Below are 17,314 nucleotides of genomic sequence, written 5' to 3'. Positions count from 1 at the left end.
CCCTGCCGCAAACCTACATTCACTGAGAACCAATCACTTTCCTCTCTTCCTACACGTACACATGCCTTACATCCTCGATAAAAACTTTTCACTGCTTCTAACAACTTTCCTCCCACACCATATATTCTTAATACCTTCCACAGAGCATCTCTATCAACTCTATCATATGCCTTCTCCAGATCCATAAATGCTACATACAAATCCATTTGCTTTTCTAAGTATTTCTCACATACATAGGTATGTATATGTGTGTATTTGGGTGTGTATGTATATACATGTGTATGTGAGGGGTTGGGCCATTCTTTCGTATGTTCGCTTGCGCTGCCTTGCTAATGCGGCAGACATTAACAAAGTATAATGAATAAGAATATAAATTAATGATAATGAACTTTAATATTATTTTAATATTTGCTTGTAGACAATCTATCTATCTATCTTTTTTTATAAACACAATCTCCGTTTCTTGCATCAGCAACGTAGTGCCAGGAAACTGACAAAGAATGGCCCATCACCTCATGTACACATGTATATATATCTATCTGTCTAAATCACTGATGCCTGTCCTAGCTGGAACTCTCTCAAGAGGGTGGCCACAGCAATAGTCTCCATAACTAGTAAACACTTCTTAGCCTTTAGTGCCACACCTTCAACAGGTCACTGGCAGAGGGCAACTCTACAGAAGTGTTTATAGATGCTCCTACCTAATGTTCCTATTGATTACTACTACCAAATTCTCCAGCCTATGATATTTACCTACTACTCCCACCATTTGCTAACAGGCAGTTAGTCTCCTTAATCTTAATCTTACCACAACATCAATAAACAGATTAAACAGCCATGGTGACATCTCACACCCCTGTTATAGACCAACCTTTACTGAAACTACTCACCTTCTTCTCATCATTCTATTTCTCTAAATATTTCTCACACAAATACTACAAAGCAAACTTGATGCTTACATCCTGTACCTTTCTTGAAACCACATTAGCCCTTCCAAATCTGATGCTTTGTGCATGCCAGCACCTCTCATACAACATACCAGATACACTTAACAAAATTATACCTAAGTAATTTGAAAATTCACTTTAGTCTGCCCTGTCATTATACGGTGGCATTATACAGGCATTCTGCCAAATCCCAGGCATCGTACACCTGGGATGATTGTAGTGTTATGAGATGAGGTGGAGTAAGTAATGGTTAAATGTTTAGTTGTGGGATGTCAGAAAAAGGAAAAAAATCTGGATTTGCATCTTAGAATGGGATGAATTAAATACTTTGAATTGGTTTTATCATATGGAGTGGATGCATGATGATAGGTTGCTGTAGAAAATATACAGGAGCAAGGTAGAAGGAAATAATGTGAAGGGAGGTGAAAATGAGTGGAGAAAGGACCCTGGAAGGTTTGAGGGAGCTTGAGTATGCTCGGGAGTGTTTTTGGATGTGTCGTCCTGGAAACATTTCTGTTCTGGTGAGAAAAGAGAAAGAGAGAGATGAAAATAGACTGGCTAGAGATTTAGTACAGAATAGTAATTCCAAATATTTTGTGTGTTGTCTTATGTGCTTTATCATTTATTTGAGCAGTGATATTATTCATTTGTATTCCAGTGTCAGGACACCATGGTGCAATTTGGCTCTTATCTTTTTCAAGTGGTGACTATTGAAGAGCTTAATGACCGCTTGCCTAGCATAGGCACCTTATTGTCAGACTGTCACATCAATGCAGATGTTGCATTCTTCCTTGCCCGTCCACTTTTTGTACATATGCTTAATGTAAGTATGCTCCTTTCATAGTATTCAATAGATGTTTAAGTGAGATTGTTTTCATGAGTCATAGCTCATTTGATGTAGTTTTGGAGTACACAGGCATTGTTTGATGTTATTGCTCCACATTAAGCAGACCTCTTCTTGCATAGGATGTGCCTATCTGTGGAAGTAAGATGGTATAAATGAAAATGTTTTCATCTAAGGTTTGTTGTTAACTGACACTGTTGTGCATCAGCACTGGTTGATTGGACATCTTTATTGTGCCAAGGGTTAACTTTAAAGATAAACAGAATACAGAGAAAGATATTTCAGAGGAGGAACGAAGAAGAGGAATGCAGCTGCTAAAGTTGGAAATCTTAAGGGTACAGATGGAGTGTTCAGTGAGATGGTGAAGCATGGAAGTGAAACTGCTTTGAAGTGGGTCTGGAAAGAGTATGTGGAAGCATGGAGAAGTGACCATGTGCCTGACAAGAGGATGAACACAGTAATTATCCCCTGGGATGATTACTCTTGCAAGATTTATCAGAGTAAAGAAAGTCCATCTCAATTCTCATTTCTTGCATTAGAGATTACAAGACTTGTTTGGAGTGCACTAATAATTGGGACTGCATGCTTATCCTTGGCACGTATCACTGTTGTCTTTCTCTTGTCTAGTTGTTCTTGATGAAAGGCACTGAAGTATGTGGTTTTTCATCACTCTTTCAGAGACTTTTATTATGTATAATATCAGTGGCCCTGTATTGCTTTGATGGTAGTTCATTTACCCCTTTGTATAGTGGTGAAATTTGTGCTACTTTGTGAATGTCTGCTATGTGCTTTCACCCAGACTCTCACCCAGACTCTGTCTCATTGATATCACCTTTGGATTTGCTGTTGTCATCTTTTTCTTTTTCAGAAAGGTTACTAGGGTTCCATCTGGCCCAGATGCTGCATTCTCTTTAACATTGAAATGGTTGCCATCATTGATGTTTTAACTTTCTCCACTTCTGTATAAATTTCTAACTGAATTATTTATATCTATAGAGTATAGAGGTTTTTCATTGTTTAGAAGGTGTGGGGAAAATATTGCTCTTCACAGTACCCTTATAGCGACCTTTGTAAGTGTAAGGCTGTCAACTGCAGGTCGTACTTGCACTGTGACCCCATGGAAAGTACATGGGTTTTTGGCTGACCAATTTATTAGGAGGAACACTTACGATATATTTTAGATTGTGAGGAAAGCTAGAGACAGTAGTATGAGAAATGAGAAGAAAAAAGTGGCTTAAAGAATGATTTTAACAGGATTATGTAAGTCTCACACTCTTCCTTTCATATTTTTCTTTGAGCTTTTCTTTTCTGTGTTTGCTTGCCTCTTGTCTTTTTGTATTTTTTCCACCTTTTTTTTTTTAACATGTTTGCCATTCCCGACTTAAGGGAGGTAACACCAGGAACAGACAAAGAAAGGGCCTCATTTGCTAACATCCATAATTCTCCAAAACTAGAGTCCTCCCCTCCACAATCAGGCCCTGCAGACCTTTCTGTGGTGTCCTCTTGCTGCTTCATATGCTCAGGTTCAGCCCATTGACAGCACATTGTCCCCTTTAAACTACATTGCTGTGTCTTTAGGTATTTTCTGTGTTTCACTGTATATTCCTATCTCTTGGCATTATTCTACAAACTATGTTTTACCTTCTTGTAGACTGTTGTTGTTTTGAGATCTGTGTTGCTGCTTTGAGGTCATCATTCTAGTTTGTATTTATTGTTTGTTCCTTGATAGTGCCCCCCCCCCCTTTTTTTGTATGATTGAATTTTGGAACTCAGTTCATTAGCGTATATGTTTGCTTCTTCAAGTTCTAAGTAGGTTTTTTTTTGCCCCCAAAGGATGTACATGATAAAGACTGATATAAAGAGAAGTTTGATTACAATTCTGGGTCAAGAATATACTGAAAAGGTCTGTTGGGTTTGTATGTGATTAACATAGTTTCACCTTTTTTTAATGTTCAACTCTTCATATTATTCATGTTAAATTTCTCTACAGTCAAAGTATGACGAGCTGAGACGGCAAGATAAAGGTGAAAAGAAGCTGACTCTAGAACAAAAGAAACAGCGCTACATAGAGGCTTGTAATGAAGTGTTTGTGCCCATTGTTTCCAGCATAAGACCCCACTTCAGCATTAAAGTGAGTTTTTATCCCTTTTGTAGTAAGTTTGTGTACAGATATTTCTCCGTATTGTGTAAGAGTGGTGAATGAATGGAATGAAATATCTGAGGACATGGTTAATTCAGATAGTATATATAAATTTATAGAAGTTGTATGATAGTGGAGTGTTCAAGAGACAGCACCCCATGAGTTTAAAACTCCCTCCCCCATACATTACAAATAGGAAGTTAATATTTGGTAGTAGCAGAGGTCAACTTGGCTGGGATGGAGTCCTATCTTAAAGTATATTTATTTATTTATTTTGCTTTGACGCTGTCTCCCGTGTTTGCGAGGTAGCGCAAGGAAACAGACGAAAGAAATGGCCCAACCCACCTCATACACATGTATATACATACACGTCCCCACACGCAAATATACATACCCATACATCTCAATGTACACATATATATACACACACAGACATATACATATATACACATGCACACAATTCACACTGTCTGCCTTTATTCATTCCCATCACCTCCTTGCCACACATGGAATAACATCTCCCTCCCCCCTCATGTGTGCGAGGTAGCGCTAGGAAAAGACAACAAAGGCCCCATTCGTTCACACTCAGTCTCTAGTTGTCATACAATAATGCCCGAAATCACAGCTCCCTTTCCACATCCAGGCCCCACACAACTTTCCATGGTTTACCCCAGACGCTTCACATGCCCTGATTCAATCCATTGACAGCACGTCGACCCCGGTATACCACATCGATCCAATTCACTCTATTCCTTGCCCGCCTTTCACCCTCCTGCATGTTCAGGTCCCAATCATTCAAAATCTTTTTCACTCCATCTTTCCACTTCCAGTTTGGTCTCCCACTTCTCCTCGTTCCCTCCACCTCCGACACATATATCCTCTTGGTCAGTCTTTCCTCACTCATTCTCTCCATGTGCCCAAACCATTTCAAAACACCCTCTTCTGCTCTCTCAACCACGCTCTTCTTATTTCCACACATCTCTCTTACCCTTACATTACTTACTCGATCAAACCACCTCACACCACATATTGTCCTCAAACATCTCATTTCCAGCACATCCACCCTCCTGCATACTACTCTATTCATAGCCCACGCCTCGCAACCATACAACATTGTTGGAACCACTATTCCTTCAAACATACCCATTTTTGCTTTCCGTGATAATGTTCTCGACTTCCACACATTCTTCAAGGCTCCCAGGATTTTCGCCCCCTCCCCACCCTATGATTCACTTCCGCTTCCATGGTTCCATCCGCTGCCAGATCCACTCCCAGATATCTAAAACACTTTGCTTCCTCCAGTTTTTCTCCATTCAAACTTACTTCCCAATTTACTTGACCCTTTACCCTACTGTACCTAATAACCTTGCTCTTAAAGTACATTCACTAATTTCATGTAATAATGTTTGTTCTCTGAACTGAAGAACTCATCATGACATGATAAAGGAAGCTCTTGTTTTGTTAGATAGCATATTACATCAGTAGACCATTTCAGAATCTCTTCTTTTTAACTTGTTTGTTATATCAGCATACTAACTTTTTCTTTGTTTCCAAGCATCTTAAAATTCTGGAAAGAGTAAATAAGTAATTTAGATTTTTTATGTATCTTGTCCCATAGTTAAATGGTTGAGATCAGAGGACATGTGTCTATTCCAGACAACTTTCTTTTAAGAACTGTGAACAAAGCTAGAAGAAACTTCCGTGTTGCTTACTGTAGCCAGTCACTAATTCCACTGTTTCATCCTGTGAAATGGAAAAATGTCTTGTGTAATTAAGTTTTTTGTCTTTATGTTAGAAAGCATATTTGGAAGTTCCAGACAAGGCTTATCTTTCTTTGCAACTTTCAACTTATCGTGATTGATTTGGATTGAAAAAGGCACTCCGTGTAAATTCAACACTATTTCTCAGAGTGTAAGATCAGTAAGAATGTCATTAAGTTTCTAAAAGTCACAGTCAGTTTTAAATACTGAAAATCACATCTTCACACTTAATGTAGATGAAATTTAGAACAATGCTAGCTGTGGGAGTCACACAACTTGTTCACTGCTCAGCTATCATCTATTATATACCCCATCTTTTTTTCTGAGTACCCTTATGACAGCTTCATATTATGTAAGATAAAGTTTGTGTTCATTGCTCAGCTCAGCTGCAGCTAATATCAGCCAACAGTTGCTGTGGCAGTTGCACAACTGGTTCACTTTTCAGCTTCCAGCTGTTAGAAATCCCATTCTTTCCTTCTGGGTACCCTTATGGTAGATTCATATTTTGTATGATTAAGTGTGTGGTCACTGCTCATCTCAGCTGCAGCTAATATCAGCCAACAGAAAAGTAGAGAGATGACAGCTGAAGTTGAAAGTTTGTGTTGATGCATGTAAAACATTATATTGATTTTTTCATATATAGATGGAATTACTAAATCATCAGATATATTTATTCATGCTGTCAATGGATTGAACCAGGGCATGTGAAGCGTCTAGGGTAAACCATGGAAAGTCCTGTGGGGCCTGGATGTGGAAAGGGAGCTGTGGTTTCGGTGCATTATTACATGACAGCTAGAGACTGAATGTGAATGAATGTGGCCTGTGTTGTCTTTTCCTAGCACTACCTCGCACACATGAGGGGGGAGGGGGTTGTTATTTCATGTGTGGCGGGGTGGTGATGGGAATGAATAAAGGCAGACAGTATGAATTATGTACATGTGTATATATGTATATGTCTGTGTGTATATATATATGTATATGTTGAGATGTATAGGTATGTCTATTTGCATGTGTGGATGTGTATGCATATACATGTGTATGTGGGTGGGTTGGGCCATTCTTTCGTCTGTTTCCTTGCGCTACCTCGCTAATGTGGGAGACAGCGACAAAGCAAAATAAATAAAAGATGAATAAAATATTTATTCATATAAATAGAATTATATCCCTGGGGATAGGGGAGCAAGAATACTTCCCACGTATTCCCTGCGTGTCGTAGAAGGTGACTAAAAGGGGAGGGAGCGGGGGGCTGGAAATCCTCCCCTCTCGTTTTTTTTTTAATTTTCCAAAAGAAGGAACAGAGAATTGGGCCAGGTGAGGGTAGTCCCTCAAAGGCTCAGTCCTCTGTTCTTAACGCTACCTCGCTAATGCGGGAAATGGCGAATAGTTTGAAAGAAAAGAAAGAATTATAAAACTGAAAGTGGATGGAGAGAGATGGGTGATTGTTGGTATATATGCACCTGGGCATGAGAAGAAAGATCATAAGAGGCAAGTGTTTTGGGAGCAGCTGAGTGAGTGTGTTAGTAGTTTTGATGCAGGAGACCATGTTACAGTGATGGGTGATTTGAATGCAAAGGTGAGTAAGGAATAATTGGTGTACATGGGGTGTTCAGTGTTGTAAATGGAAATGGTGAAGAGCTTGTAGATTTATGTGCTGAAAAAGGACTGGTGATTGGAAATACCTAAAAAGAGAGATATACATAAGTATACGCATGTAAGTTGGAGAGATGGCCAGAGAGCGTTATTGGATTACGTGTTAATTGATAGGCGCGCGAAAGAGAGACTTTTGGATGTTAATGTGCTGAGAGGTACAACTGGAGGGATGTCTGATCATTATCTTGTGGAGGCAAAGGTGAAGATTTGCAGAGGTTTTCAGAAAAGAAGAGAGAATGTTGGGATGAAGAGAGTGGTGAGAGTAAGTGAGCTTGGGAAGGAGACTTGTGTGATTAAGTACTAGGAGAGACTGAATATAGAATGGAAAAAGGTGAGAGCAAAGGAGGTAAGGGGAATGGGGGAGGAATGGGATGTGTTTAGGGAAGCAGTGATGGCTTGTGCAAGAGATGCTTGTGGCATGAGAAGTGTGGGAGGTGGACAGATTAGAAAGGGTACTGAGTGGTGGGATGAAGAAGTAAGATTATTAGTGAAAGAGAAGAGAGAGGCATTTGGACGATTTTTGCAGGGAAATAATGCAAATGAGTGGGAGATGTATAAAAAAGAGGCAGGTGGTCAAGAGAAAGGTGCAAGAGAAAAAGAGGGCAAATGAGAGTTGGGGTGAGAGAGTATCATTGAATTTTAGGGATAGTAAAAAGATGTTTTGGAAAGAGGTAAATAAGGTGCGCAAGGCAAGGGAACAAATGGGAACTTCAGTGAAGGGGGCTAATGGGGAGGTGATAACAATTAGTGGTGATGTGAGAAGATGGAGTGAGTATTTTGAAGGTTTGTTGAATGTGTTTGATGATAGAGTGGCAGATATAGGTTGTTTTGGTTGAGGTGGTGTGCAAAGTGAGAGGGTTAGGGAGAATGATTTGGTAAACAGAGAAGAGGTAGAAAAAGCTTTGCGGAAGATGAAAGCCGGCAAGGCAGCAGGTTTAGATAGTATTGCAGTGGAATTTATTAAAAAAGGGGGTGACTGTATTGTTGACTGGTTGGTAAGGTTATTTAATGTATGTATGACTCATGGTGAGGTGCCTGAGGACTGGCGGAATGCTTGCATAGTGCCATTGTACAAAGGCAAAGGGGATAAAAGTGAGTGCTAAAATTACAGAGATATAAGTTTGTTGAGTATTCCTGGTAAATTATATGGGAGGGTATTGATTGAGAGGGTGAAGGGATGTACAGAGCATCAGATTGGGGAAGAGCAGTGTGGTTTCAGAAGTGGTAAAGGATGTGTGGATCAGGTGTTTGCTTTGAAGAATGTATGTGAGAAATACTTAGAAAAGCAAATGGATTTGTATGTAGCATTTATGGATCTGGAGGGGGCATATAATAGAGTTGATAGAGATGCTCTGTGGAAGGTATTAAGAGTATATGGTGTGGGAGGTAAGTTGTTAGAAGCAGTGAAAAGTTTTTATCGAGGATGTAAGGCATGTGTACATATAGGAAGAGAGGAAAGTGATTGGTTCTCAGTGAATGACCGGTTTGCGGCAGGGGTGTGTGATGTCTCCGTAGTTGTTTAATTCGTTTATGGATGGGGTTGTTAGGGAGGTGAATGCATGAGTTTTGGAAAGAGGGGCAAGTATGTAGTCTGTTGTGGATGAGAGAGCTTAGGAAGTGAGTCAGCTGTTGTTCGCTGATGATACAGCGCTGGTGGCTGATTCGTGTGAAAAACTGCAGAAGCTGGTGACTGAGTTTGGTAAAGTGTGTGAAAGAAGAAAGCTGAGAGTAAATGTGAATAAGAGCAAGGTAATTAGGTACAGTAGGGTTGAGGGACAAATCAATTGAGAGGTAAGTTTGAATGGAGAAAAACTGGAGGAAGTGAAGTGTTTTAGATATCTGGGAGTGGATTTGGCAGCGGATGGAACCATGGAAGTGGAAGTGAATCATAGGGTGGGGGAGGGGGCGAAAGTTCTGGGAACGTTGGAAAATGTGTGGAAGTCGAGAATGTTATCTTGGAAAGCAAAAATGGCTATGGTTGAAGGAATAGTGGTTCCAACAATGTTATATGGTTGCGAGGTGTGGTCTATAGATAGAGTTGTGCGGAGGAGGGTGGATGTGCTGGAAATGAGATGTTTGAGGACAGTATGTTCTGTGAGGTAGTTTGATCGAGTAAGTAATGTAAGGGTAAGAGAGATGTGTGGTAATAAAAAGAGTGTGGTTGAAAGGGCAGAAGAGGGTGCTTTGAAATGGTTTGGTCACATGGAGATAATGAGTGAGGAAAGATTGACGAAGAGGATATATGTGTCAGAGGTGGAGAGAACGAGGAGAAGTGGGAGACCAAATTGGAGGCTGAAAGATGGAGTGAAAAAGATTTTGAGTGATCGGGGCCTGAACATGCAGGAGGGTGAAAGGCGTGCAAGGAATAGAGTGAATTAGAATGATGTGGTATACCAGGGTCGACTTGCTGTTAATGGATTGAACCAGGGCATGTGAAGCGTCTGGGATAAACCATGGAAAGTTTTGTGGGGCCTGGATGTGGAAAGTGAGCTGTGGTTTTGGTGCATTATACATGACAGCTAGAGACTGAGTATGAACGAATGTGGCCTTTGTTGTCTTTTCCTAGCGCTACCTCGTGCACATTTGGGGGGAGGGGGTTGTCATTTCATGTGTGGCGGGGTGGCGACGGGAATGAATAAGGGCAGACAGTATGAATTATGCATATGTGTACATATGTATATGTGTATGTGTATATACATGTATACGTTGAGATGTATAGGTATGTATATGTGCATGTGTGGACGTGTGTGTGTATACATGTGTATGTGGGTGGGTTGGGCCATTCTTTCATCTGTTTCCTTTTGCTACCTCCCTAACGCCGAGACACTGACAAAGTATAATAGAAAATATATAAACAGAATTATTCAGTCATTATTTCATGACATCTGTGGATGTGTGATGCACTTTTATTTTTTACCCTCATCAATCTTAAGCTTATTTCTGTGCCTGCTTTAACAATGCCATGGCTCCCATCTCTCATTTGAAGATTCTCCCCTATTTCTCTTTTTTCATCTCACCAAAACTGGTTTTTTCATCCTGAATAATGCTAAACCATTGCACCCCATACCACTTAACTTCAGTTTGCTCATAGTCGGAACATCCAGGTTTCTTTCATCAAACATAGCATGTGTCTCTCCCTCCTTTTCATCCTGGATGCAATGATGTGAACTGATACTTAAGCCTGAACCTTTGAGGCAAAATCTGTGTTTGGCTTTTTCCTCTGTTCTTGTCTTTTGAAAGTGATATTACTAGAGTTGGAGGCTTTCCAACCTGTCGCTCCCACCCTTTTTAGTTGCCATTAGTGACATGCAGAAGATATGTGGGTCATATTCTTCCTCTTGTATCCCGAAGGATAATTTTTAAATCACATTTAATTTTTAAAAACAGAACAGTCCAGAAAGTTTCAGCATTCTTTCCATGATGGGTTGAGAATGGGCTGATGATGGGGAAATTTTAAAGAGGGGAAGAAATAAAGAATGATAATTGAGTCATTTTTATAATTGATGACAGAAACTCTGTAGATGAATGGAAATCTGAATGGACAGATATTTTCTATGTGTCCATTTGAATCTCTGATGCCCATTTCCTCTGGGGGAACTCTCAACAATTCACTCCCTTTGTATTCCTTGCCATACCACACCTCTTACACACCCTTTCATTTCTTTCTTCATTTCATATAGTCACACCACATGCCCCTCACATAGCTTATTTCCACAGCCTGGATTATTGGCCTCCGTGCCTTATTCCATGTCCATGTTTCAGCTGCATAGGTCAGGGGTCAAGGTTGGAAGGACTATGCTGTCCCTTAATCCTCTCTTCACTTCCATACTTACACCTCTACCCTTCATTATTCTATCACAGGACCCAATCACTCTTCTATCCTGTACTGCTCTCTCCTTCCACATCACCACACTTACCCAAGATAGCTCCCAAATACTTAAATTCCCTCACTTCTTCCAGTCTTTTCCCCCCATATCCACTGCACAATTTAATCCTCCTTCTTCTTTCACTCTTTATGGTTTTACAGAATCTATACTTTCTCTCTGTTTCCTTTCAGACACCATTACTTTACTTTTATTTGCATTTACCATCACCTTCAATCTCCTTCACTTACACACATCATAAAACACACTCACAACCTTCTGCAACTCCTTTTCACTCTCCGCAGACAACACAGTATCATCTGCAAACAGGCTTGCCATGCGCCACAATATATCTGCCACACTCGATCTCTGTATCCCTTTTTTCTAGTTTTGCTGTCATCTCTCATCACCCCATCCATGTATGTATTAAAAAGCCATGGTAACATCACACAGCCATGCCTCACACCTACATGTATCCCCAAAACTTTTGCTCAGCTCCATCCACTCTAATACATGCATTTGTACTTCTGTAGAAGGCTTTTACACCGTTCAACAGTTTTCACCCTATACCATGTATCCTTGTCACACCTCACAAAACATTAGATGAGATAAGTAATGAAGGAATATGAGGCTGATTTTGCAGTCTTTAAAGACCTCAGTTAAAGAGTTGATATCAGTTGCATCAGTTAGGCTTAAAGATAGTTCTGATTATTTATAAAGAACTCTAATGAATGTGATTTATTTTTCAGTTCATACTGTTGTATGCCAAATTTTTCTTCCAGGTATGGGAAGACATGGACCCATCATTTTTCCTCACTTTCTGGACATTAACTATGTCTGACTTGGAAGTGCCTGTACATATGTATGAGAAGGAAATAAAGAAAATTGATCCAAATGTAAGTGTTCTATATTATTAAGGAGTTACTAGTTTACTTCCATTTACTTGAAGTTTTCATGTGTGCTTTTAGAGAAAGAGTCACATTCATGCTAAATATTTTTATTAAGTTAATAAACTTGCTGTATAGCAGGAGATTGAACTTAATTTTGCTGTTATTTATATGGAGTACATTAGAGCGAGGGTTGCCATAGTGCATTATTAGTACCTAGAATTTATAATCTCAGATATTTGTTCAAACTGTGAATGCAAGCAGGGTTTGATGGGCATTATTTGCTATGAGCTACTCATGGTTGGTAATTTTTTTATGTTAAAATGTTAGGTAATCCATTTCAATTGGGGATGATTGGCTCTGTATATTTGTGGGAGAAAACACAAGGATGTTTTTGACACTTAACACTAACATTGTAAGAAAAATTTTTGCTGGAAACTCAGTAAATGTTTTATAAAGTGGGAAAGTACAGAACTGTGTAAACCAGGGAATATCCAGTAATCACACCTCTGTCTCCATGTTGGTTTAACTTTTGTCATCAGAATACTTTTTATTAAAAGTCTTTAAATGGTGGCCCAGATAAGAAGGGTATATTGGAGGAATGTTAAATTTTCTTCCTGATTTTTTTTTTATCATCAGCCATCTACGAATAAACGGAAGAAAGAAACAGATCGTCTTTTAGCTCTGAAAGAAAAACTTCAAGAGGAGGAAAAACGTCAGAGGGAGCATGTGGAGCGTGTTTATGCTAGGTTGCAGCAGGTATGTTGATGGGAGTAGATTATGTGTAAGTATGATGTGGATTTCTTAACTGCTGACTGATAGAAATTATGTAAGAAAAATGAGAATGTATATGAACTGACAAATGCAAGATAATTGAAGAATGTGCAGCAAAGGAAGAACTTTTGTCATTTGACTGGTTAGAACAGAATGGATTGATTGAGTGTCATCATAAGTTAGACCAAAAAGAAATTCAGAATTATATACTGATTCAGGGAAAGTGTTGCACATACTGAGATTGACCTAACACTGATTTAAGTTTTTCAGTGAAAGATGTTAAAGGGTATATGGTTTGAATAGATATTGGTATAAAGTTAACAGATGCCTGCTCAAGAACAGCAAGGAATGTGTGTGGAGCATAATACGAGAGGAACATGAGAAAGGAATGAGCAGAAACCTGGATGTGAAACAGAAGCCTTCTTAGTGTGATACTGAAAATTATTTTGTCTAGATATTTTCTGTTATCTCTTTATCTATCTCTCCATTTGTATCTGTCTGTCAGTATATGTATGTCATCATTATTCCCATCTCAATTCCATGGGATGGATTTGAAAATTACACAGATATCTATGCTGACATTGATGAATTCTGTTGTTGATGGAAAAGGTTATTATATACACATTTATTCATTGGGAAAATGATATTTTCCATTTGAAAGGAAAATTGTCTTTTGCTGATCTTGCAGGTGACTTAAACATATAGTATCTGGATTATTATATTGATATATCATTGTAATTTCATATCCAGGCAAATAGTTGAAAGTTGGTTATTTTTTGGCTAGTTACCAGATAGTTAGCCATTCTGATGTAATCCGTATAAGGTAATGAGACAAGTAAATTTTCATCCTAAGGATTAGCAGGTGAATAGTTGTTTTAATCTAAGACAGGCTTGTGGTAGTTTCTTATTCCTGCATATGGAAGGGAGGTTAAGATTTTTTCTCCAGAGGATAGTGAGTGTATTAATTGATCACTCCCAAAAAGGTGAAGATATCTTGCACGTTGTTTATATCTTTATTGGAAACTGTAATGAATGATTGTTTATTCATGTGAAAGGGTCATAGAGTGAATGGTAGTTTATCCCTTACAGATAAGATGTGACTGGTAATTTATTCCTTCATATGATTGTGAGATTGGTAGTGATTAGATGCTGCAGTATTTTGTGATGAATGTAATGTACTCCTCTTTTATCCACATTATACCTATTCCTGGCCATGTTTGAATTGTTGATTTTGGCAGATCGAGTTTCCCCAACCAAACTGTGTTTAGCATAGACAAAAAGATTAGTGATCATGATGAATTCAAATTAGGAATAAATAGTCTTGCTTTAACAGTTGATATGGGGACAAGCTGTTCGCATGATTTTTTCAAAATTTTATGACACCTGCTGGTGGTATTTCTCTTACCATGGTAAATAGTCTTATGCCATGCTGTTTCTTAAAGAAATATAACCATCCTTGTGAATTTACTCACACATCTGAAGCCCCATAAGATTACTTAGCTTTTGTTGCACTTTGGTACCACTTATAATTTGGTTTAATGATGTAGCCTGTTTTATTCCTGGGAGTAGGGGAGAAAGAATACTTCCCTTGTATTCCCTGTGTGTCATGAAAGGCATCTAAAAGGGGAGGGAGTGGGGGCTGGAAGTCCTCCCCTCCAGTTTTTACTTTTTCAAAAGAAGGAACAGAGAAGGGGGCCAAGTGAGGATTTTCCATCTTAGGTTCAGTCCTCTGTTCTTATCTTTACCTCACTAATGCAGGAAATGGCAAATAAGTATAAAAAAGACAAAAAAGATTTCACTGTAAATGAGAGGAGTCCTTAAGTTGTACTGCTTTTCTTCCATCTTTATGGTTCATTGAAGACTGCATTCATTAGTACACTTTCATAATTTGCAACTTTTGTATCGAGTCATACGTGGTACAAAAACAGACCACAGCCCTTCACTAATGATGCCACATTTTCATTCTTACCCAAATGCATGAAGAGATTTGCTTTATCTTCCAGTTTTTGTCTAACTCTTTTATGCATCTTATTTAATTAAGAGCATTTATTGCATGATTAGGCTTAGGTTAGATCAAGGATGTTCACAGTTTCCTGTGTATAGGAAACATTGTAGAAAAGAAAATGCTAGATAAATGTGAATCTCAATAGGGTTATTTTGTGACAGTATAAGCACTAAGGAGATGGTAGGAAAAAGTCAACACGCTCTGTAAGTGCCTGTGCTGGCAACAGCCACAAACTTAGTTTATTGCATCTTGCATTCTTGCCCTTAGAACTGGCTTCCCCCACCTCAAAAGTAAGCATATCTGGGGGTTTTCAGTGTGATGTGTTAGAGGTAGTACAGCTGGCACTGTAGTTTATTCTTGTTTGAAGTTGGAGGTGGTCTATAATTTATTACTGCCATTAAGATGGCAGGATGCATTATATTTGCCAACAGGGTGATGAAGCAAGTCCAGTTGTATTGTGTATCCATATTGAGGGGTGAAGAAATTTTGGCTTACATGTAAATACAGCTATGAGAAGAGTAGCCGCCAATATTTACTTTAGACAAAATGTGATATGTTCCTTTAGAAGGGAGTAAGAGGAACAGTTGCATACTTTTGCAAAGGATGGTAAAGCAGTAACTAGGCCTAGAAGGCAACACCTGTTAATAGCACTTTTTCACAGAGTAAAGAACAGACACTTATGAAGTTGAATTTCATTGGTCATTGTATATTATGTCATAAAGAGATGTATATGTTTATCTTTTGTCCACATGTATTAGCATTTCATTTTCCTCATTGACAGGAGAAAGATCGATGGTTCATGCTACGTGCTGCACGTTCCCCCAAGAATGACACAGTTACTGCCTTTCTTCAGCTTTGTCTCTTTCCACGATGCACCTTTACTGCTCTTGATGCTATATATTGTGCAAAGTAAGATAATTTATTATATTGAAATTTCCTAACTTTTAACTAATGTATGGTAGCTGTATCAGATGGTTTTTTTTTTTGCTTATGTAAGCAAGAATATTCCCACATCTTGAAGCCAGTGTTGGTTTTCATGTATTTATTTATTGGAGACACCACTAATAATCTGAAAATTACTATAAAATTCTACATGATAAGAAAGTGAAGTACTTTGTGTGTTATCTGTTTTTGCTTAACCCTACAATGTCTCCAGATGGATATTTGTGTGAGCTGAGCAATCCCTCTGATTGGGGATGTTTACACATTGAGCTTTGCTCCTCCATCTCAAGGCCGCAGGCAAAGCATAGGTGATGGCTAAGGTGGCAGTGCATGATAAGTTCTTCTCGCTGTCGGTCATTCTACAGCAATGCTTGTGAGAAAACATTTCCATGAGTTTTCTTGGAAGGCAATTCATGGGCTTTTAGGAAGCTTTAGATGACCTGGCAAATGATCCTGAATTATTTGATTTCGTTGTTATTGTTTGTTCTTTGGTTTTATTTTTTTTCAGTGTAAGCTGCATTTTTGTTCACCAGAAACATGACAGAACTGATATTCATCAGGTTTAGTGAATCTAATGGGATCTTGAGCAAATTTTCAGGTTGATTTCAAGGAATTCAAGTAATGGCAAAATCTTGTATTTGCTTGCAGGTAGGAAGCCTGCTGCTTAGTATTTTTTCTTCCTTTATGTGTTTTATTATTATTATTTTATGTATTTATTTATTTTGCTTTGTCGCTGTCTGCCGCGTTAGCGAGGTAGCGCAAGGAAACAGACGAAAGAAATGGCCCAACCCACCCACATACACATGTGTATACATACACGTCCACACACGCAAATATACATACCTATACATCTCAACGTATACATATATATACACACACAGACATATACATATATACACATGTACATAATTCATACTGTCTGCCCTTATTTATTCCGATCGCCAACCCGCCACACATGAAATAACAAGCCCCTCCCCCCAAATGTGCACGAGGTAGCACTAGGAAAAGACAACAAAGACCACATTCGTTCACACTCAGTCTCTAGCTGTCATGTAATAATGAACCGAAACCACAGCTCCCTTTCCACATCCAGGCCCCACAGAACTTTCCATGGTTACCCTAGACGCTTCACATGCCCTGGTTCAATCCATTAACAGCACGTCAACCCCGGTATACCACATCGTTACAATTCACTCTATTCCTTGCACGCCTTTCACCCTTCTGCATGTTCAGGCCCCGATCACTCAAAATCTTTTTCACTCCATCTTTCCACCTCCAATTTGGTCTCCCACTCCTTCTCATTCCCTCTACCTCTGCCACATATATCCTCTTTGTTAATCTTTCCTCACTCATTCTCTCCATGTGACCAAACCATTTCAAAACACCCTCTTCTGCTTTCTCAACCACACTCTTTTTATTACCACACATCTCTTTTACCCTATTATTACTTACACGATCAAACCATCTCACACCACATATTGTCCTCAAACATCTCATTTCCA

At 39.0% G+C, this 17,314-nt stretch overlaps 1 protein-coding gene across 5 annotated transcripts in view; it reads left to right on the top strand.

Moving 5' to 3' along the window:
• Window positions 1-17,314, top strand: part of tho2 (THO complex subunit 2-like protein) — a 201,030-nt gene that overhangs the window by 61,010 nt on the left and 122,706 nt on the right. For all 5 annotated transcript variants that reach the window (XM_071679275.1, XM_071679276.1, XM_071679277.1 and 2 more), the window contains exons 15-19: window positions 1,606-1,770; window positions 3,782-3,922; window positions 11,987-12,100; window positions 12,731-12,850; window positions 15,652-15,779. In XM_071679275.1, coding sequence (XP_071535376.1) covers window positions 1,606-1,770; window positions 3,782-3,922; window positions 11,987-12,100; window positions 12,731-12,850; window positions 15,652-15,779 — 668 coding nt within the window. The remainder of the gene's footprint in view (window positions 1-1,605; window positions 1,771-3,781; window positions 3,923-11,986; window positions 12,101-12,730; window positions 12,851-15,651; window positions 15,780-17,314) is intronic.

Source organism: Panulirus ornatus, chromosome 29 (genome assembly GCF_036320965.1).
Source record: "Panulirus ornatus isolate Po-2019 chromosome 29, ASM3632096v1, whole genome shotgun sequence".
Taxonomy (NCBI): Eukaryota; Metazoa; Arthropoda; class Malacostraca; order Decapoda; family Palinuridae; genus Panulirus; species Panulirus ornatus.
This window is presented reverse-complemented; position numbering and strand designations above follow the sequence as displayed.